Raw genomic sequence first — 23817 nt, forward strand, 5'->3', positions numbered from 1 at the left:
AGTCCGGTACACAGGTTCCCGGGATGCACGGAATCCGCCACGGATCTGAGGGAAGCCGGTATTAGCCGCCAGGGAACATCTCTGTAAGATCCTCTGGCCCGCCCTTTCCTCTCATTCCCTGCCTCTCAGATCTCGCACGATGAAGCAGCCTATCTGCGCATGCGCGAGTTCAAAGAGACAGAGAGTCCTGGGTCCTGCCGCCGATGGCCATAGTGAAGCACTCCTGCACGAAATGGTGAGTATATCTTAAATTCTATATTTTAAGGGTAAAAGTTGGGGGTCGTCTTATACGCCCAGTCGTCTTATACGCCGACATATACGGTATGTCTTTTTTGAACCATACTAACTATGTAAGTGTCCGTTCACATATGTCCGTTGCTCCTGTCAGTTTCCCCCGGGCGTGTTGCAAAACAGTCGGAGGGAAACTGATGCTAGAACGGATCCCATAGCTTTCCATGAGATCTGTCTTGGCACAGAGGACATCAAGTGTGGCTCCATATGGCGCTGGACCTGGACAGGAGCCGGATCCAAAAACGTTACCTGCAGCATTTTCTGGTCCGGCTCCTAGGGGTCCAGTGCCATATCCTATCTATTTTAATTGTGGCCGGATAAACGCCTGGTGCTGCCACATCCACTATACAGCAGGACCTAGCGGGAAGGCGGACCATCAGCTCCCTGCTTCAGAATTAGTTCAGAGCCGAGGAGCACAGAGAGCTCCTCCGCTTGCCGAGGACTCCCCGGGCACAGCACTACTTTAAGCGCTGTGCTTGGGGAAGCCCTTGACGTCACTGTCCATATATGGACAGTGACGTCAGTGGCTACTGATCTGGCCGGGGATTCCGCTCCTAGAGGAAACCCCTGAGGAATCCCTGGCCAGAGCCGACAATGGGGATTCTGCTCTAGGAGTAGCCACTGACGTCACTATCTGTTTATGGCAGTTTCGTCAGGGGGTCCTCCTTAACTGGTTGCCGTCACAGGATGAGTATGCTCGTCCTGAGCGGCGAGCACTTTGCGCATTAGGACAAGCATACTCGTCCTGTGTGACAGCCGTCTGTGCACGCGATCAAGAGCGGGGCAACGGCTGTAATACACAGCCACGGCCCCGCTCTGACAGCTGAGAGGAGAGAAACATCTTCTCTCTGCCGTTAACCCTTTGAACGCCGCTATGAAAGCTGATTGCGGCGTTCAAAGAGGGGGGACTGCACATTGATCGCGTCACAGAAAATAACTGTGACGCGATCAAAGCCCAAAACTCGTATGGGCAGACAGCCCAGGGTCCATTGAAGGACCCCAGGGCTGTCTGAACAGATTTCCTATTGTTAGGGCGTACTGAGGTCTGCCCTAACAACTGCCTGTGTACAATCAGTAACAGGCTAATGTACTGGCATATACAGTATATATGTAGATCTATGCCAGTACATTACAGTTACAAAATAAAAATCAAAATGATAAATCCCTTTATGGGATTAAAAAAAAAAGTTAAATGAATGTAAACATTTTTTTATGATAAATAAATAAAGAAAAAGTAAAAAAAATACACAGAAACACACATTTTTTATAATAAATAAACTTTTTAAAATATAAGTCCTAAAACATGAAATATTTATAGACATATTTGGTGTCGCCCCGACCGTAACAACCTGTACAACAAATATATAACATTATTTATGATGATCGGTGTATGGTGTAAAAAAATAAATATTAAAACTGCAGCGGAACTGCTTTTTTTCTGCATTTTCGCCAAAATAAAAATTTATAGAAATTAAACGATAATGTATTTGTACCAAAAAATGGTACCTACATAAAGTACAACTTGTCCTGCAAAAAACAAAGTCTCATACAACTACATCGTACAAAAAATAAAAGAGTTATAAGCGTCGGGATGTAAAGAGGGGAAATGTAAAAAAATTGCTCTGTCCTCAAGGCCAAAATTGGCCGTGTCCTTAAGGGGTTAAGGGAATCCGCCGCCACACCATTGGCAATGCTGTGGCCGGGGATTCCGTTCAGTAAGTAAGGGTAGCGTTATCTACGGGGGGCGCTGTGTGGCACAATCTACAGGTGGCGCTGCGTGGCACCATCTACAGTGGGTTCTGTGTGGCGCTATCTACAGGGGGTACTGCAGCATTATATACAGGGGGAACTGAGGCATTTTCTACAGGGGTGTGTGGCACTATCTACAGAGGTCACTGCGGCATTATCTACAGGGGGTGTGGCACTATATATACAGAGGACACTGTGCCATTATCTACAGGGGGCACTGTTTCATTATCTACACATGAAATTCATTATCTACAAAGGGGTGTGTGGCACTATCTAAAGAGGGCACTGTGGCATTATCTACAGGGGGTGTGGCACTATATACAGAGGACACTGTGCCATTATCTACAGGGGGTACTGTTTCATTATCTACACATGAAATTCATTATCTACAAAGGGGTGTGTGGCACTATCTAAAGAGGGCATTGTGGCATTATCTACAGGGGGTGTGTGGCACTATCTACAGAGGTCACTGCGGCATTATCTACAGGGGGGTGTCACACTATATACAGAGGACACTGTGACATAAACTACAGGGGATGGCACTATGTGCAGGGGTGTGTGGCACTATCTAAAGAGGGCACTGCAGCATAATCTACAGGGGGGTGTGGCACTATATACATAGGGCACTGTTTCATTATCTACAAAGGGGTGTGTGGCACTATCTAAAGAGGGCACTGCGGCATTATCAACAGGGGGTGTATGGCACTATATACATAGGGCACTGCGGCATTATCTACAGGGGGCACTGTTTCATTATCTACACCTGAAATTAAAAATTTGGCGAAAACGGAAAACACGGACACGGAAAGGACACAAAACAGATGCAAAACAGTCAGCAAAACTGAACCTAGATGGCCGTTTTTAATGGTCGACACCCAAACCCTGTTGTGTGAATAGAAACAAGAGCAATCCCTGCGTGGTGTGGGGTGGCTAGGAGATGTGGGGTGGGATGGGTAGCTGTATAGGCGCCAAAAACTAGATACCCCCTGAAGTTAGGGCTAGTGTTTGGCGTCTATGTAGGCTCACAAGCCTGCTTCGAAGATCTGATCTGAGGTCAGTGGACAGCAGCTGCCTTCTGGGCTCTCTCTATTGGCGCCGGCCATGGCGCTGCACTGAATATTACACACATGACGTTACAATGTGTGCGTCAGACTTCAGTGCAGAGCTGGGGCTGTAGCAGAGAAGGAGAGCCCTGACATTAGTGGCGGATGATCATTAGGGCGGTTCGGGCAGCATCACGCTGGTCAGCACATGTGTCCCGCCCGGAGGATGTGTAGCGCTCCCTCTGTCGTGGGAACGGGGCAAGGTAAGTAAAATATATATTTATTTAATTTGTTATTTTTTGTGGAGGGGGTGCGCTGTGTGGCACTATATACAAGAAGGGGGGAAGTGCTGTGTAGCACTATATACACCGCGTTCCAAATTATTATACAAATGTTATTTTTCGCTGATTTTCCTAAATAGTCGATGCAAATGAGAGTCAGTATAATCTTGAAGCCATCAACCGTTGGAGTATAATGCAAATTTTATTGAACAAATCTCCTAATGATAACAGATTTTTTTTTTAGAAGTAAAAAACTCAAAATGCACTGTTTCAAATTATTATGCACAACAGAGATCAAACCATTTTAAAGGTTGTAAAGAGAACTAAAATGGTAATTTGTTGAATTTGCAGCATCAGCAGGTCATATTTACAGAAATCAAAAGCTCTTTCAATAAAAAAAAACTTAACAGGCCAAGTTACATGTTAACATAGGACCCCTTATTTGATATCACCTTCACAATTCTTGCATCCATTGAATTTGTGAGTATTTGGACAGTTTCTGCTTTGAATATCTTTGCAGGATGTCAGAATAGCCTCCCAGAGCTTCTCTTTTGATGTGAACTGCCTCCCACCCTCATAGATATTTTGCTTGAGGATGCTCGAAAGGTTCTCAATAGGGTTGAGGTCAGGGGAACATGGGGCCACACCATGAGTTTCTATCCTTTTATGCCCATAGCAGCCAATGACACAGAGGTATTCTTTGCAGCATGAGATGGTGCATTGTCATGCATGAAAATAATTTTGCTACGGAAGGCACGGTTCTTCTTTTTGTACCATGGAAGAAAGTGGTCAGTTATAAACTCTACGTACTTTGCAGAGGTCATTTTCACACCGTCGGGGATCCTAAAGGGGCCTACCAGCTCTCTCCCCATGATTCCAGCCCAAAACATGACTCCGCCACCTCCTTGCTGACGTCGCAGCCTTGTTGGGACATGGTGGCCATTCACCAACCATTCTCTACTCCATCCATCTGGACCATCCAGGGTTGCACGGCACTCATCAGTAAACAACACAGTTTGAAAATTAGTCTTCATGTATTTCTGAGCCCACTGCAACTGTTTCTGCTTGTGAGCATTGTTTAGGGGGTGGCCGAATAATAGCTTTATGCACACTTGCAAACCTCTGGAGGATCCTACACCTTGAGGTTCGCGGGACTCCAGAGGCACCAGCGGCTTCAATTACCTGTTTGCTGCTTTGCAATGGCATTTTAGCAGCTGCTCTCCTAATCCTATTAATTTTTCTGGCAGAAACCTTCCTCATTATGCCTTTATCTGAACGAACCTGTCTGTGCTCTGAATCAGCCACAAATCTTTTCACAGTACGAGGATCACGCTTAAGTTTTCTTGAAATATCCAATGTTTTCATACCTTGTCCAAGGTATTGCACTATTTCACGCTTTTCAGCAGCAGAGAGATCCTTTTTCTTTACCATATTGCTTGAAACCTCTGGCCTGCTTAATAATGTGGAACGTCCTTCTTAAAGGGAATGTGTTGCCAGCAAAACATGTTTTTTTTTTTTAAATTAAACATTTAGTGTGTAGGTGATTAAACATTGTTCAAATTTTTTTTATTTTTTTCACGAGTCAGGAAATATTATAAATTAGATTCTAATTTATAATATTTCCCATTGCTGGTCACTAGATGGAGCTATTCCCAAAATTGCAGCATTGCATGTGGTAAAGCAACCACATTGCTTTTTGCTGCAAAATTGGGAAAAAAGCACTCGCTCTAGTGAGCTCTGAGAATCCCCCCCTCCTTTATCCTGGCTAGTGCTGGGATAAACGAGGGGTTTGAACGGTCTAACCTCCTACACTGTGTGTCGCCATTTTTTGAGCTAAAACACAGTGTAGTAGGTTTACATACAGTAGTAAACACACACAAACACGAACATACATAGAAATCTCTTACCTGCTCCTGCCGCCGCGGCTCCCTCCGGCCCGTCCGCTCCGTCTGCTGCCGCTGGTCCAAGTGCACAAGTCCGGAAGCCGCGACCGGAAGTAGTAATCTTACTGTCCGGCCGCGACTTCCGGTCCACAGGAAAATGGCGCCGGACGGCGCGCATTTCAAATTGGACTGTGTGGGAGCGGCGCATTCGCAGTTCCCACACAGACGGCGTACACAGAAGTGGATGGGACGGGACCCGTTCGCAGTCCCTATGCGACTGTGGCTGCCGTATTCCATGTCTGTATGTGTCGTTAATCGACACATACAGAAATGGAAAAAAAAATAGCAGCCCCCATAGGGAAGAAAAAAGTGTAAAAATAAGAAAAAGTAAAACACAAACACACAAATAAATATAAACGTTTTTAATAAAGCACTAACATCTTTAACATATTAAAAAAAAAATTGTGATGACACTGTTCCTTTAAGTAGTTTTCCTTTGATTGGGCACACCTGGCAAACTAATTATCAGAGGTGTCTGAGATTGATTACAATGATCCAAAGAGCCCTAAGACACAATACCATCCATGAATTTAATTGAAAAACTAATAATCAAATGTTTATGACACTTAAATCCAATGTGCATAATAATTTGGAACATGGTGAACAAGGGGGGTAGCACTGTGTGACACTAGATAACAGAGGGAAGCGCTGTGTTGCACTATATACAAGGGGGGGTAGCGCTGTGTAACACTATATACAAGGGGGAAGCGATGTGTGACCCTATATACCAGGGGCGGGTGCTGTGTGACACTATCTATAGGGGGGCTGTGTGTGGTGCTGTCTACAGGGGGTGTGTGATGCTATCTACAGGGGGCTGTGCGGCGCTGTCTACAGGGGGGCTGTGTGTGATGCTATCTACAGGGGGCTGTGTGTGGCGCTGTCCACAGGGGGCTGTGTGTGACACTATCTACAGGGGGCTGTGTGTGGCGCTGTACACAGGGGGCTGTGTGTGACACTATCTACAGGGGGCTGTGTGTGATGCTATCTACAGGGGGTGTGTGGTGCTATTTACAGGGGCTGTGTGTGGTGCTATCTACAGGGGGTGGTGTGTGGCACTATCTACAGGGGACTGTGTGTGGCGATATCTACAGGGGGGCTGTGTGTGATGCTATCTACAGGGGGATGTGTGTGATGCTATCTACAGGGGGATGTGTGTGATGCTATCTATAGGTGGGTGTTCGTGGCGCTATCTATAGGGGGCTGTGTATGGCCCTATCTACAGGTGGTCTGTGTGGCGCTATCTACAGAGGGCTGTGTGTGATGCTATCTACAGGGGGCTGTGTGTGATGCTATCTAAGGGTGGGTGTGTGTGGTGCTATCTACAGGGGGCTGTGTGTGGCGCTATCTACAGGCGGCTGTGTGCGATGCTATCTACAGAGGGCTGTGTGTGTGGCGCTATCTACTGGGGGTGTGTGGCGCTATCTACAGGAGGTGTGTGGCGCTATCTACAGGGGGAGTGTGTGTGGCACTACCTACAGGGGGAGTGTGTGTGGCGCTATCTACAGTGGGCTGTATGTGGCATTTAACTACAGGGGCTGTGTGTGGCAGTATCTACAGGGGGCACTGTGTATGTGGTGCTTTACTTTACAGAGTTTGACACAATTATATTCAGGGGCACAGTGTTTGGTACTATTTTATTCAGGGGCGCAGTGCATGGTGCTATTAAATTTAAGGGCACAGTTTGTGGCACCATAATAATTTTATCCTCATTTATAGGTGTGGTAATGTTGGAAAAGTGAAGAGCCAAAGACATCTGAGCGGCAAATTCTGCAGAAATGGGTCATGGCCGGGAGAAGTTGTCATGAAGTCTGGACCGGAAAAAAACTATTAGAATCTGGGACGGCGTCACCTGTGAGTCACTAGATTTACAGAGAATCTGTCACCTCTACTGACATGTTTATTATAGGAAAACCTTGTATTTCACGAAAAGTCTTAGTACAGTCCAGGACTGATAGACAAATGCATCTGACAAGGGGAATCGTAACACCCATTTGTTAATGCTTACACAAAAACGTAGTGTTAACAATAGTTACGGCGTGGCAGGGTGGCGGTTTTGAAGGGGGGTCCAAGTTTAGGTAACAGCCCAGGGCCTACTTAATCCGCCACTGCCTGACATGGTACACAACAAGTATCTAATTTATCATGTATTAAATCTATCACAAGCTATGCACAACTCTGATAAAATTGGCACGGTGACCTAGACAACCTTTTTGGTGGACCATTGTGGTAAAAACTGATGTTAAAAACGGATGGTAAAAACTGATAACGACAACAAATGACAACTAACGACAACTGATGACAACTGTTAGTTTTGTAGTAAAAATTTTGAAAAAGCCTGATGGCAGCTGATACTTTTTTGCATCACTTTTTGCATCAGTTGTAATCACTTGAAAGACAAAAAAAAAACTAATGCTGATGCAACTGACATATGTTAATGTACCCTATCTAACATGGTTGACCTTTTCCTCACAAATTATACATTAGGATTTAATTTTACTAGTTTTTCCTTTTTGCTTTCTTCTAAAGTGTCCCCCCCCCCCCCAACTTTTATGGCATGTGTAATATCTAATTGTAAATACGATATGGTGAGAGACTGGCAGAGTGATATGTGTTTAAAAGGCACACATACCATACTGCCCAAAATAAAAATGTAGTTGCATGAATCTTTAAGGTTAGGGCAAAATCTCCCTACCTCTTTCCCTTGCTTCCATTTGGTTCGTGCCTGGGTGCAACGGCTATCTATGTACATTTATATAATTACGCCCTGCCAGGATGTCATAGCACTCTCTCCGCAGGAGAGCTAGTGCCTGCTTGCCTTGCGGACCAGCTCAGACCACTTTCCTTCTTATCAGCCACACCCGTAAGAGGGGACCAGACTATCTCCAAAGAGGGTCTACCGGATTGATCCTGTGCAACAGAGAGTAAAACTGTAATCAACTTATAAAATCAGTTATGGGTTATTTGAACTCCTCAACCGTTATCAGGTCAACTGTGGTAAATTGTTTCAACAGTAGTGTCACAATTACACATAAAGTAAGTAGGATTAGAGAAAAAAGGTTTGTTTCTCTCCAGAAATAGTGCCACTCTTGTCAATGGGCAATATTTGGTATTGCAGCTAAGCTCTGTTTCTGGAAAAAAAATATAGAAAAGACCCTTGAAGACCCAATATGGAAATGTGTGATTAATAATTCCAATTGTTAATACCTCCTGAATGGCCGTTCCGTTTGTTGCGATGTGCTGGCATTAAATCACAACCTGACTGGAATTTGCTACATGCTGCAAACACTGCAAATCTCTAAATTAATGAATACATTTTCTCATCTCAGTAACACTGTATAAACCTACATAAGCCTAACACCTATTCCTTACGCTTCCGAGTCTAGTTTTGTTAACACATACAAGCAATTGATCCACTTTATCAGGGTACTAAGTATAACGTCTGAGGTCTCCCTGCATTTCCTCCTTGTTCTGCTGCCATAAATGTATCTAAACCACTAACAAACTAATAGAAATAGCCATATGCATCATTATTGTAAGCAGTGAATGGGTGAAACCCAAGTTGTTCTTTTGATGAAAGCCTCTCATTAAGACATCAGGAAGCTTAGAAAACCTACAAGAGATTTTTGATTAGCTGAAGATTAACAGAGTTCATTACATTGTCTGTAATTGTGCTTTGTATAGAATAATGTTTTACTCCAATGTCCTTCATATAAACTATAACATTAACAGTAATTTAATGAAGTTTATAAAGAGAGGTGCAGAGCACGTTTTAATTACTGTAATATGATGGCAAATATCGCAATCAAACCTCACATTTACATTGCATATTCTTTAGTACATTACAATAAATATGGCTATATATATATATATATATGCTTGAGAAAGGCCCCATGGAGTAGGGCTGAAACGTCGCATGTGGTGAATAAATCCACTTTTTTCACTATTAAGGTGTGCTGTCTCGTATTTTGAAAGGATTTACTTTATATATATATATATATATATATATATATATATATATATATATATATATATATATATATATATATATATATATCAATAAAATGCATAAAGTATAGTAGAAAGTTGCATAACTTCATCATACAGTGATTAATCTTTATTTAACTAAAAGCTTAGAACCCCTTTAATGATTCAATGGACACAGATATCGCATTGTATTCAATACTAGATTTATGAGTGGAACCAATACTGCTTCACTTATTTATTTTTAATTTTTTTAAAAGATAGGACTCATAACTGATATCGTGTTTTTCAATAAAATGTATTTCAGCTATAGCAGTATGGAGTCATAGCCAACCTGTTATATTAGGCTCTGTTCACACCTGGAGGCTCCGTTACAAATATCCCAGACAAAATAACGCAGCATGCAGTGCTGTTTTGTTAAGCAATATGCCGAAAATCATTACGGAAACCCGACAGAACCAATTAGTGCCTAGTAATTGTAGCAATTCACCAACCACATGCCTGAGGGCCCTATAACACTGCCCGATATGGGCCATGAAAAAAAGTGCCGATCATCGAGACAGCTCGATGATCGGCGCTTGTTTGCACCTTTCACAAGAAGCTATGATCAGTTACTACGATCATTCGTTCCCATACATTTCTATCATATCGGCAGCGCATCTCCCTGTTTACACAGGGAGATGAGCTGCCGACAACGATGATATTTAATCCTGTCTACAAAGGGCAATGATCGGAAATTAGTTTTCATATGCACGCTCTTTTGCCCAAACATTGGCCTGTGTAAAAGGCTTCAGTCAGGGGGCCCCCTGAAGCGAGGCTGCTGCAGATTATCCTTCTTATCTGGCATGTCCTACCTACCTGTATTTTGGCTACAAACACTATTCTGGTGTGCTTGAGTAATTCGATTCATTATCTTCCTGTGAAATGTTTTAAAGGGACACCGTCTGACATGTTTTCTCAATCAATAATGACCTGGTCTTCTTTCTGGCTTTATTGTTGAGCTCTGCCTTTTCGATACCAACATATTATAAAATAACTTCACTGAGAGATCAGGTTACAGCTGCCAATAGACGTCTATAGAGAGGGGGAGGAGAGAGCAGCTGAAGAATGAAAAAAAGAGACACAGGTGCGCTGCTGCTGACTCTAGTAAGTGTTTTACTGCTCACCCCAGTGCTGGATTCACAGCTGCACTGCACCTTACTGCTGTATAATGACCTCCATGCTGCTGCTGCTTCTGTATGTGTTTGAGAGATAGGGATAGGGGAGCAGGGTTTCAGCCATAACGGTATATAGAGGACTGTTAGCTGTGTATAGGAGTCTGCTGCTTCTGCTTCCTACTCCCCTACCCTCTCCATAGACTGCTATGGACAGCTGTTACCTGATCTCTTAGTAAAGCTGCCAATCCCTCTACTCTCTGTTGTATGGATTCTATCAGTGAACTCTGAGTAAGTGAAAATTTAAGGAGGGAAGGGATATAGTAAGTGTAGAAAGAGGCACTTTTCTGTAATAAGATATATTACAAAGTTGTTTTTTTTCTTCGCTTATACTATTGATTATTTTTTCTATTAATTTATATATAAAATAGGAAATCATACAGTTTGTGTTTATTTATTTTTATTTAACTTTATTAACATGACCACCTAGAGACAGGCAGCCATTTTATAAATCATCTAGAGACAGTAAACACAGGCACAGTGAAGTAGTTGTTCATCATTATTCCACCATTACTCCTATTCACATAGCCCATGCATGTGTCTTCTATGTTGCCTAAACACATTGTGTGTGAGTGTGTGTGTGTGTGTGTGTGTCTGTGCGTGTGTGCGTGTGTGTATACTGTATATGTGTTGGTCAGATGACTGACGCCATGTTTAGTCATATTCAGTTTGCCTGTGGATGCATTACACAGGACTAATCTGTGGGCTATACCATTCTACTCTGCCTCATGTACTATAAGAAATGTATGTGAGCAGAATTTCTAATACATGTATATTAGAAAACTGTATGATTTCCTATTCTACAAATAAGTAAAAAACATTTTTGATCAAATTTTGTTATTGGAGACATTTTTTGGAATTTCAACATATGACCTCCCCTCTTAAAATTCATATCTACTTTCTGCTTCCTATGTTTCGCTTCCTACGTTTTTTTTCCTGCACATCGGTGCACCCTGTCACCTACTGTGCAGGGAAATCCAACAAGGGCCTTATTTACTTGAATAAAGCTTTGTTGCAGTTCCCTGCACAGGAGGTGACCGGGTGCACCACTGTGCAAAAAAAAACTTGTGAGGGACACAATGATAAAGCAGCACCTTTATTCTCAGGATCGGTGAAGGTCTTAGCAGTCAGACCCCACCGGTCAGAAAGTGATGGTGTAATTTTACCCTATAGACTTGGTTATACCATGGTAGAGAACAGGATGAGCTGTGAAAGTAATTAGTTTGAAGCATAAGATAATGTAACCCTGTAGTAGGAGTAATGGATAAGTTTGCATTGCTTAAACTGTGTGGTCCAGAAGGTATTCTGAATTGATCTTTTGTATTTTCTTTGGTGCACTTAACCCCTTCGCGCTCAGCGACGTAATAATCCGTCGCGCTAACTGTATCGTTAGCGCTCAGCGACGTACTATTACGTCGCGGGAGTAACGGCCATTTCGGCCGTCCTCCCGACACATACAGGAGCTGTGACAGCTGCTGTCTCGTACAGCAGCTGCCGCAGCTCCTACAGCGGGGACCGATTGCGGTGTCCCCGCTGATTAACCCCTTAAAAGCCGTGTTCAATAGTGATCACGGCTTTTTAGGGGTTAAGCTACAATCGCCAGCCTGCTACGCGATAGCGGCTGGCGATGGTGGCTATGGCAACCGGACACCAAACAATGGCGTCCGGCTCTGCCATCGGCGGAAGCCTAGTGGGTCCTGACGAAGTCAGGACCCACTATGCTTGCTGTCAGTGAGTAGCTGACAGTTCTAATACACTGGACTACGCATGTAGTGCAGTGTATTAGAATAGCGATCAGGGCCTCCTGCTCTCATGTCCCCTAGTGGGACAAAGTAATAAAGTTAAAAAAAAGTTAAAAAAAGATGTGTAAAAATAAGAAAATAAAAGTTTTAAAAGTAATAAAAGTAAAAATCCCCCCTTTTCCCTTATCAGTCCTTTATTATTAATAAATATATATAAACAAACAAATAAACTATACATAATTGGTATCACCGGGTCCGTAACGGCCTGAACTACAAAATTATTTCGTTATTTATCCCGCGCATTGAACGCCGTAAAAGAAAATAATAATAAACCGTACCACAATCACAATTGTTTGGTCACTTCACCTCCCAAAAAATGGAATAAAAAGAGATCAAAAAGTCGCATGTACTTAAAAATGGTACTGATCGAAACTACAGTTCGTTACGCAAAAAATAAGTCCTCGCACAGCTTTCTTGATGGAAAAATAAAAACGTTATGGCTCTTAGAATAAGGTAACACAAAAAGTAAATGATTTTTTACAAAAAGTATTTTATTGTGCAAACGCCATAAGACATTAAAAAAACCTATAAACATATGGTATCGCTGTAATCGTATCGCCCCGCAGAATAAAGTGAATGTGTCATTTATAGCGCACGGTGCACGCTGTAAAAAAAATAGATTAAAAACAATAGTAGAATTGCTGTTTTTTAGTCACCACTCCACCTAAAAATAGAATAAAAACTGATCAAAAAGTCACATGCACCCCAAGAAAACTACAATGGATTCCTCAAGGGGACTAGTTTTCAAAATGGGGTCACTTTTGGGGGTTTTCCACTGTTTTGGCACCACAAGACCTCTTCAAACCGGACATGGTGCCTAATAAAAAGGAGGCCTCAAAATCCACTAGGCGCTCCTTTGCTTCTGAGGCCGCTCCTTCAGTCCATTACCGCACTAGGGCCACATGTGCGATATTTCTCAAAACTGCAGAATCTGGGCACTACGTATTGAGTTGCGTTTCTCTGGTAAAACCTTTTGTGTTATAAAAAAATGGTATAAAGAGGATTTTCTGACAAAAAAAATAATTTAAATTTCACCTCTACTTTGCTCTAAATTCCTGTGAAACACCTAAAGGGTTCATAAACTTTCTAAATGCTGTTGTGAATACTTTGAGGGGTCTAGTTTCTAAAATGGGGTGTTTCATAGGGGTTTCTAATATATAGGACCATCAAAGCAACTTCAGAACTGAACTGGAACCTAAAAAAATAAATAAATTAGGCAATACTTCGCTTCTTACATTATACTGATAATGAGCCGTGCCCACCCCGAGATGACCCCCAGTTTTGACCGTTTGTATAAACGGAGACCCCTATTAGACCGTTTCAGTGCCTGGTTTTCCCAAGCATACACCCCAAGAAGTGTATTTCTATTGATGAGTGCTTGGTGGATTTTAAAGGGAGGGTTCAATTCCGCCAGTACCTGCCGAGTTAGAGGGCAAGGTATGGCGTGAAGATGTATGAGCTGTGCGAGAGTGCATCAGGGTATACCTACAGATTTAGGATATATTAAGGGAAGGACACCAGTATTCAGCCCCCAGAATGCCCCCCCTTACTGGGAGTTAATGCAAAAATTGTGTGGGATTTGGTGCACCCACTGCTGGACCAGGGTTACCACCTCTACCTGGATAATTTTTATACCGGCGTCCCACTCTTCAACTGCCTCGCTTCCAGTCCTGTGGCATGCAGCACTGCTAGAAGAAATCTGAGAGGCCTCCCTAAGACTCTGCAGGGCAAACAAGAAGGGGTGAGCGCAGGGCACATTCTAGCAGCAACATATTGTGTGTCAAGTACAAGGACAAGAGAGATGTCACACCAGTACCCATGTACCTGTACGAGGTACCAGTACAGAGACCCCTAAACCAGACTGCATCCTGGACTACAATAGGTACATGGGAGGGGTGGACTTGTCAGATCAAGTCCTGAAGCCCTATAGCGCCATGCGGTGTGGTATAAGAAGCTGGCCGCAAACATCATACAGATGGCATTGTACAATGTGTACGTGCTACGTCGATGTACAGGCCAGAGGGGAACTTTCCTGGAATTTCAAGAGGTGGTTATCAAGAACCTAATCTTTAGGGACCAGGAAGGGGAGGGCACCCAGTACTTCTGGAAGCGAGGCCACACGCATCGCACCAGGGCAGCACTTTCCAGGAGAAGTTCCCCAAACTGGCAAGAAGGGAAAAAGTCAAAAGAGGTGCAAAGTCTGCTATAAGAGGGGTATAAGGGAGGACACAATATATCAATGTAACGCGTGTCCCGAAAAACCAGAGCTCTGTATGAAAGAGTGTTTTAAAATTTATCATACATCCCTTGATTTATAATTTACCCCAATTCTACTTACCCTGATGTACTCCGCACAGCTTATCCCCCATTATCTTTCCCTTCTGAGCCCTGCTGTGTGCCCAAGCAGCTGATAACAGCCACATTGAGGGTATTGCCATACCCGTGAGAACCCACATTACAGTTTATGGGGTATATGTCTCCGGTAAAAATGCTCACTACACCTCTAGATGAATGCCTTAAGGGTGTAGTTTTTAAAACGGGGTCACTTCTTGCGGGTTTCAACTGTACTGGTACCTCAGGAGCTACTGCACACATGACTTCGCACGAGAAAATCCCCAGTAGGCCAAATGGTGGTCCTTTCGTTCTGAGCCCTCCCATGGGCCCAAACGGCAGTTTATCACCACAAATGGGGTATTGCTGCACTCAGGACAAATTGCGCAACAGAATGGGGTATTTTATTTCTTGTGAAAATAAGAAATTTTCAGCCAAAACTACATATTATTGGAAAAAATTAATTTTGTTTTAATTCCCAGCCCAATTCAAATAAGGTCTGTGAAAAAACTATGGGGTCAAAATGGTCACAACACCCATAAATGAATTCCTTGAGGGGTGTAGTTTCCAAAATGGGGTCACTTCTGGTGGGTTTCCATTGCTTTGATACCTCTGGGGCTCTGCAAATGCGACATGGCACCCAAAAACCAATCCAGCAAAATCTGGACTCCAAAGAACAAATAGCGCTCTTTTCCTTCTGAGCCCTCCCATGAGCCCAAACGGCAGTTTATCATCACAAATAGGGTATTGCCGCACTCAGGACAAATTGGGCAACAAAAGGTAGTATTTTATTTCTTGTGAAAATAAGAATTTTTGAGCTAAAACGACATATTATTGGAAAAATTTTTATTTTTTTTAATTCCCAGCCCAATTCAAATAAGTTCTGTGAAGAAACTATGGTGTCTAAATGGTCACATTACCCATAAATGAATTCCTTAAGGGGTGTAGTTTCCAAAATGGGGTCACTTCTGGTGGGTTTCCATTGCTTTGATACCTCTGGGGCTCTGCAAATGCGACATGGCACCCGAAAACCAAACCAGCAAAATCTGCACTCCAAAGAACACACAGCGCTACTTCACTTCTGAGGCCTCCCATGGGCCCAAACTACAGTTTATCGCCACAAATGGGGTATTGCTGCACTCAGGAGAAATTGGGCAACAAAATGGGGTATTTTGTTCCCTGTGAAAATAAGAAATTTTGATAAAAAATGACATCTTATTGGAAATTTTTTTTATTTTTTTCATTTCACAGCCCAATTCAAATAGGTGCTGTGAAAAAACTGTGTGGTCAAAATTGTAACAACAACCATATTTGAATTCCTTGAGGGGTGTAGTTTCCAAAATGGGGACACTTCTGGTGGGTTTCCATTGCTTTGATACCTCTGGGGCTCTGTAAATGCAACATGGCACCCGAAAACCAATCCAGGAAAATCTGGATTCCAACAAACACATAGCGCTCCTTTCATTCTGAGCCCTCCCATGGGCCCAAACGGCAGTTTATCACCACAAATGGGGTATTGCCGCACAAAGGACAAATTGGGCAACAAAATGGGGTATTTTGTTCCCTGTGAAAATAAGAAATTTTGATCACAAATGACATCTTATTGGAAAAAATGACATTTTTTTAATTTCACAGCCCAATTCAAATAGATGCTGTGAAAAAACTGTGCTGTCAAAATGGTAACAACAACCATAAATGAATTCCTTGAGGGGTGTAGTTTCCAAAATGGGGTCACTATTTGGGGATTCCTACTGTTTTGGCACCTCAACACCTCTTCAAACCTGGCATGCTGCCTAAAATATATTCTAATAAAAAAGAGGCCTCAAAATGCACTAGGTGCTTCTTTGCTTCTAGGGCTTGTGTTTTAGTCCATTAGCGCACTAGAGTCACATGTGGGACATTTCTAAAAACTGCAGAATCTGGACAATACATATTTAGTAGTGTTTCTCTGGTAAAACCTTCTGTGTTACAGAAAAAAAATTGAATAAAATTGAAATTCAGCAAGAAAAATGAAATTTGCAAATTTCACCTCCACTTTTCTTTAATTCTTGTGAAATGCCTGAAGTGTTAAAAAACTTTCTAAATGCTGTTTTGAATACTTTGAGGGGTCTAGTTTTTAAAATGTGGTGTTTTATTAGGGTTTCTAATACATAGGCCCCTCAAAGCCTCTTCAGAACTGAAGAAGTACCTTAAAAAAAAGGCTTTTTAAATTTTCTTAAAAATATGAGAAATTGCTGTTTAGGTTCTAAGCCTTGTAACGTCCAAGAAAAATAAAATAATGTTCAAAAAAACGATGCCAATCTAAAGTAGACATATGGGAAATGTGAACTAGTAACTATTTTTGGTGGTATAACCGTCTGTTTTACAAGCAGATGCATTTAAATTCTGAAAAATGCTATTTTTTCCAAATTTTCTCTAAATTGTGCAATTTTTCACCAATAAACACTGAATATATCGACCAAATTTTACCACGAACATGAAGCCCAATGTGTCACGAGAAAACAATCTCAGAATCGCTTGGATAGGTTTATGCATTCCGACGTTATTACCACATAAAGTGAAATATGTCAGATTTGAAAAATGGGCTCTGAGCCTTAAGGCCAAAACTAGGCTTCGTCCTTAAAGGGAATGTGTTGCCAGAAAAACATGTTTGTTTTTTTTTAATTAAACATTTAGTGTGTAGGTGATTAAACATTGTCAAATTTTTTTTATTTTTTTCACGAGTCAGGAAATATTATAAATTAGATTCTAATTTATAATATTTCCCATTGCTGGTCACTAGATGGAGCTATTCCCAAAATTGCAGCATTGCAAAATTGGGTAAAAAGCCCTCGCTCTAGTGAGCTCTCAGCATCCCCCCTCCTTTATCCTGGCTAGTGCCGGGATAAACGAGGGGTTTGAACGGTCTATCCTCCTACACTGTGTGTCGCCATTTTTTGAGCTAACACACAGTGTAGTAGGTTTACATATAGTAGTAAACGTACACAAACACGAACATACATTGAAATCTCTTACCTGCTCCTGCCGCCGCGGCTCCCTCCGGCCCGTCCGCTCCGTCTGCTGCCGCTGGTCCAAGTGCACAAGTCCGGAAGCCGCGACCGGAAGTAGTAATCTTACTGTCCGGCCGCGACTTCCGGTCCACAGGAAAATGGCGCCGGACGGCGCCAATTTCAAATTGGACTGTGTGGGAGCGGCGCATGCGCAGTTCCCACACAGACGGCGTACACAGAAGTGGATGGGACGGGAGCCGTTTGCAGTCCCTATGGGACTGTGGCTGCCATATTCCATGTCTGTATGTGTCGTTAATCGACACATACAGAAATGGAACAAAAAATGGCAGCCCCCATAGGGAAGAAAAAGTGTAAAAATAAGAAAAAGTAAAACACAAACACACAAATAAATATAAACGTTTTTAATAAAGCACTAACATCTTTAACATATGAAAAAAAAATTGTGATGACACTGTTCCTTTAAGGGGTTAAAGTGAATGGGAAAAAAATAAATAGTTGCCACAATCTTCTTGCTTAGCAAGTCAGATTGGGTGACTATGCTTGAAAGTGAGAGCCAGTGTAAATCCAAAATTATATTCTTAAAAAGGCTCTGTCACCAGTTTATAACTTCCCTATCTTCTGCCCAATCTAATAGGTGCTTTGAAGTAGATAATTACGTTTTTTTTTGTTGTTTTTTTAAAACGTTTATTATTGATCAAGTTATGATCATTTTTCGATTTATGCAAAATTTTTCTAAATGCCCAACTGGGCATTTTTTTTCTATTCACCAAGTGGGCGTTGTATATAAAAGTGTATGACGCTGACCAATCAGCGTCATACACTTCTCTTCATTCCAGCCCAGCTTGATTCACAGCACAGCGTGAGATCGCAACATTACGCTGTGACGTCACTTCCACCCGCAGGTCCTTCACTGGAGTGACGGAAGACTGAACAGATATCGCCTCCAGCCGTTGCAGATTCAGATAAACGACCTGCCACAGCTGGAGGCGATGTCTGTTTAGTCTTCCGTCTCTCCAATGAAGTACCTGTGGGATTAAGTGACGTCACAGTATGATCTCGCGAGATCACGCTGTGCTGTGAATCAAGCTGGGCTGGAATAAAGAAAGTGTATTAGGGGGAATTCACACGAGCGTGTATTGGGTCCGTGCGGGCCGCGTGGTTTTCACGTGCCACGCACAGAAAAATACAAGTTTATGGGGCAGTACAGACAGTCCGTGCTTTTTGCGCAGCGTTTGTCAGCTGCGCAAAAAGCGCGACATGCTCAATATCTCCGCGTATTTCGCGCATCACGCACCCATTGAAGTCAATGGGTGCGTGAAACTTCCGTGCGAACCGACTGAAACAGCGCACCAGCTGTCAAAAGGATGAATGTAAACAGAAAAGCACCACGTGCTTTTCTGTTTCCAAACATCCAAACTGAGTGTCTTTGAGATGAGTGAACCCGGACAACCGAACCGAACTTCACCGGGTTCGGCCGAACTCGTTTTGGCCGAACCCGTCAAAAAAATTTCTGGTACGCGACGTCAGGAGATAGTCACTGTCCAGGGTGCTGAAAGAGTTAAACTGTTTCAGCACCATGGACAGTGACTTCCGATCCCAATATACATGAACCTGTAAAAAAAAAACGAAGTTCTGACTTACCGATAACTCCCGGCTTCTTCCTCCAGTCTGACCTCCCAGGATGACAATTCAGTCCAAGTGACAGCTCCAGCCAATCACAGGCCAAGCACAGGCTGCAGCGGTCACATGGACTGCCGCGTCATCCAGGGAGGTGGGGCCCGATGTCAAGAGAGGCGCGCCACCAAGGACGCGTCACCAAGGCAACGGCCGGGAGGGAAGTTCTCGGTAAGTACGAACTTTTTCTTTTTTTTTTAACAGGTTTCTCGATATTGTGTTCGGCATTCACTGTCGAGGGTGCTGAAAGAGTTACTGACGATCAGTTAGCTCTTTCAGCACCTTGGACAGTGACGGGCGTCGACTAGCCTCCTCTCTATGATGGCGGCTGCGCGAAAATCACGCAGCCGCGCATCATACATGGATGACACACGCAGCTGTCAAGTGGTTTTAGCGTGCGCAAAACGCCGCTTTTTTTGCGCGCGCAAAAACGCAACGTTCGTCTGAATCTGCCCTAAGGCTGATTGGTCAGCGTCATACACTTTTCTATACAGCGCCCACTTGGTGAATAGAAAAAAAAATGCCCAGTTGGGCATTAAGAACAAATTTGCATAAATCTAAAAATGTTCATAACTTGGTCAATAATAAACGTTTTTTTTTTGTTTTGTTTTTTTAAAAACAGTAGTTATCTACATCAAAGCGCCTATTAGCTTAGGTAGCAGATAGGGAAGTTATAAACTGGTAACAGAGCCTCTTTAAATGCAAAACATCAAATATTTTTGAGCTGCCATATATAAGAACAGAAAAATAGAAGAAAATGCTGAGAATTTAGTATAAAACATTACTGGTGATTATTAAAACATTGCATTTCTAAAAAATGCCATAAAGCTATAAAAAATTGTTTTATGATTTCTCCCTACAGTCATGCCTAGTTCTTATATTCAATGCAAGTGAATGTGTAGATTTTAAACATCTTATTCAGCGATTTGTGCTATAGTATATACAGTATATAGGTTTAGAAAAATACTAGGAAAGGTACAAGCATATTCATTTTCATCAAAAACAGGGATGAATACATAAATATTACTATGTGATAATTTTAAGTGCAGATCAAGACCATGGTCTGTAGCTGTAATCTGTGGGGGTAATCTGCCAGCTAGGACCTCCAACGATGATATAGACATGTATAAGGCCTCATTCACACGACAGGGTCCGAGTGTCGGGCTGGAAAATCGTCCGTTTTTGGCCGATTTTCCCGGCCGGTTTGCATCCAGTTTGCATCCGTTCCGATTCAGTTCTGGGCCGTGTTGCCGTTTTTACCGGCCGATTTGCATCCGTTTTTTTCCCTGACCGTTTTTTAATCGGATGAATTTTTTGCACTTTACTTTACTTTTATTTTTTTATTATTATGGTCTGTCCCTCAAAGGTCAAAAAGACCTTTTTGGAACTTTTAATATTTTTTTTCTTTCTTTTACACCATGTTTTTCCACTGTAACTGGGGCTGCACAGCAGCCCCAGTAACAGGGGAAACCAGCCCTCTCATAGTGACGATTGTCACTAACTGGGCTGTGCTGGGTCTAGTTAGACCCAGCAGCAGTCTGTCACTAACGGCACCCGGCGATCATGTGACCAGTTACATGATCACCGGGAGGAATAGAGACAGCGCCGCTGCTGTCTCTATTCCTATACACAGCGCTCATTGAGCGCTGTGTACAAGTCATCAGAGAAGACAGAAGCAGCGAAAGCTGCTTCTATCCTCAACTCAGGGTCCCTGGCAGTCACTGACAGCCGGAGACCCGACATTCAGCTGCCAGATCGCGCCGGCAGCAAGTTAAAACGGGTTTTAAGGACCCGTCCCTGACCGCTGGCCGTAAAAATACAGTCAGCGGTCAGGAACCGTAACAAGCAGGGGAAGGGAGCCAGCACAGCGCTCCCTTCCACCTGCTGTACACCCCGGCCCTGCCACACAGTATCTCCAGCGTAGCCATTCGTCCGAATGGCATCAACTCCTCCTCCTCACATGCACTCTGCACTGTGAGGAGGAGGAGGAGGAGAGAGTGCGCGAGCGACGGTAGACCCGGCCATCACTCGGGACACATTCCGGTGATTGGCCGTGTATTACCAGACCCCATAGACTTCTATGGGAACCGGGCGCTGTGTACAAGTCATCAGAGAAGACAGAAGCAGCGAAAGCTGCTTCTATCCTCAACTCAGGGTCCCTGGCAGTCACTGACAGCCGGAGACCCGACATTCAGCTGCCAGATCGCGCCGGCAGCAAGTTAAAACGGGTTTTAAGGACCCGTCCCTGACCGCTGGCCGTAAAAATACAGTCAGAGGTCAGGAACCGTAACAAGCAGGGGAAGGGAGCCAGCACAGCGCTCCCTTCCACCTGCTGTACACCCCGGCCCTGCCACACAGTATCTCCAGCGTAGCCATTCGTTCGAATGGCATAAACTCCTCCTCCTCACATGCACTCTGCACTGTGAGGAGGAGGAGAGAGTGCGCGAGCGACGGTAGACCCGGCCATCACTCGGGACACATTCTGGTGATGGCCGTGTATTACCAGACCCCATAGACTTCTATGGAAGCCGGGCGGCCGGGTACCCGGCCGAAAATAGGGCATGTCCCATTTTTTTACGGCCGATTTTCCCGGCCCGTCAAAAAATCGGTCGTGTGTATAGCCCCATTAGGGGTCTATTATTCCTAATGCAGCCGGGTGCCGGCCGATTTATGAACAGCCGGCACCCGGCCGGGAAACCCTGTCGTGTGAATCCCGCCTAAAGTGTGCATTCTTGGCCATCACTCCAAACAACACCTTCTCACCACTGCCACCCAATAAGGGCTGGAAACCCACTGATCTAACATTTCCGTGATCACTGTTATTCTCCCGTAATATAAAAATATGTAGAAGTATAATTTTCTTGGATGTAACTTCTTAGTGATGTCAAATTAGTTTTGTTTAATTATTAATCTTTATTACAAACTTTAGCAACACATAGGTGTTCTTAAATTAAACTATTCAAAACATTTTCTGTCTTATATAGAGTTTTCTACAATACTAAAATTTTTTCCTCTTGTTCATATTGCAGATGCATACTCTAAATTTGGCGTAATACATCATCTGTGTAATAGAAAAGGCACCTAATCCATCACCCACAGACGTCTGCTGCCTTTTGTGGAATAGTAAATTATTCTACACAATGGAAGAAGGTTACAGAGACAGGACTTCTCTAGTGAGAGGTGCTAAGGACATAGCTAGGGAAGCAAAGAGACACACAGCCAAAACTGCACATAAACCGAAAGAAGTAGCGCATGATGGATACGTCCACAGAGTCCAAGATCACTTCCCAGATGAAGAGGAGTACTATACACATGGCAACTACAATGAAGAGGTCAACGATGATGAAGGCTCTAGTGAAGCAACAGAAGGACATGATGAAGATGATGAGATATATGAAGGGGAGTATCAGGGAATTCCGGGTCAAGGAAAAGAGGGCATGGTTGCTCTAGGTCAACCCATTCCTGATGAGTACAAGGCTCGGCATGAGCTAGAAAGTGAAAGGAAAGCTGATGAAGAAGAGTTAGCACAGCAATACGAACTCATTATTCAAGAATGTGGACATGGCCGCTTTCAGTGGACCTTGTTCTTTGTGCTTGGCATGGCTCTAATGGCTGATGGAGTTGAAGTGTTCGTAGTTGGATTTGTGCTGCCAAGTGCAGAAACCGATATGTGCATACCAGATTCCGGCTCTGGCTGGCTTGGTGAGTACCTCTTATGTAATTGTTACAAATCTGAAAGCAAGGATTAAACATATTCTTCTTTAACAGCAAAAACATTACCTTCATGATAACTGTTTTGTTGTGATTATTATTCAAATAACCACATTTAGCTGGAACCAGAGGCGTAGCTATAGGGGTCACAGCGGTCGCAGTTGCGACCGGGCCCCTAAGCCTGGGGGGCCCACGGGCCCCCGTTGCCATACAGCATGTTTTTCCTAACTAAATCTTCGGTGCCGTGAAGCCGGCACTTCCTGGTTACGGTCACATGGTACACTTAGTGTACCATGTGACCGTGTTGTCACGTGACACGGCTTCCAGACAGAGCAGAAGAGTCGGTGCGGAGGACACCAGGTAAGCTGCAGTGTAATGTAATGTATTGTGTTGTAATGTATTGTGTTGTGATGCCTTGTCATGTATTGTGTTGTGATACCTTGTAATGTATTGTGCTGTATTGTGTTGTTTGCGGTGGAGAAGGGGGGGCGTTAGAACACAGCCCCCCCTCCTCCACCGCAAACTGCACAATACAGTATAGTACACATGACTATGAGAGCGGGGCTGCGGCTGAGTGATACAGTCACTGCCCCGCTCCTGAGTCCTGACATGTGCGCGCCGTAAGGATGATGCGATGCGGCCGGCGCTGCACTAATGATCTGCGGCACTGAAGACAGAACATGGCGGGCGTGCTACAAAACACCCCCATGTTCTGTCTTCGGTGCCTGAACCGCCGCTCATTAGTGCAGCGCCGGCCGCATCTCCTCATGCTGACCTGTCAGGAGC

At 43.6% G+C, this 23817-nt stretch overlaps 1 protein-coding gene across 1 annotated transcript in view; it reads left to right on the plus strand.

Annotated features, from left to right (window-relative positions):
* SV2C (synaptic vesicle glycoprotein 2C) overlaps positions 1-23817 on the plus strand; it is a 263022-nt gene that overhangs the window by 33089 nt on the left and 206116 nt on the right. Inside the window, 2 exon segments of the mRNA XM_075838491.1 lie at positions 7024-7158; positions 22350-23022. Of these exon segments, the coding sequence (XP_075694606.1) occupies positions 22461-23022 (562 nt within the window). The 5' untranslated portion in view covers positions 7024-7158; positions 22350-22460.

Source organism: Rhinoderma darwinii, chromosome 1 (genome assembly GCF_050947455.1).
Source record: "Rhinoderma darwinii isolate aRhiDar2 chromosome 1, aRhiDar2.hap1, whole genome shotgun sequence".
In the NCBI taxonomy this organism is placed as follows: domain Eukaryota; kingdom Metazoa; phylum Chordata; class Amphibia; order Anura; family Rhinodermatidae; genus Rhinoderma; species Rhinoderma darwinii.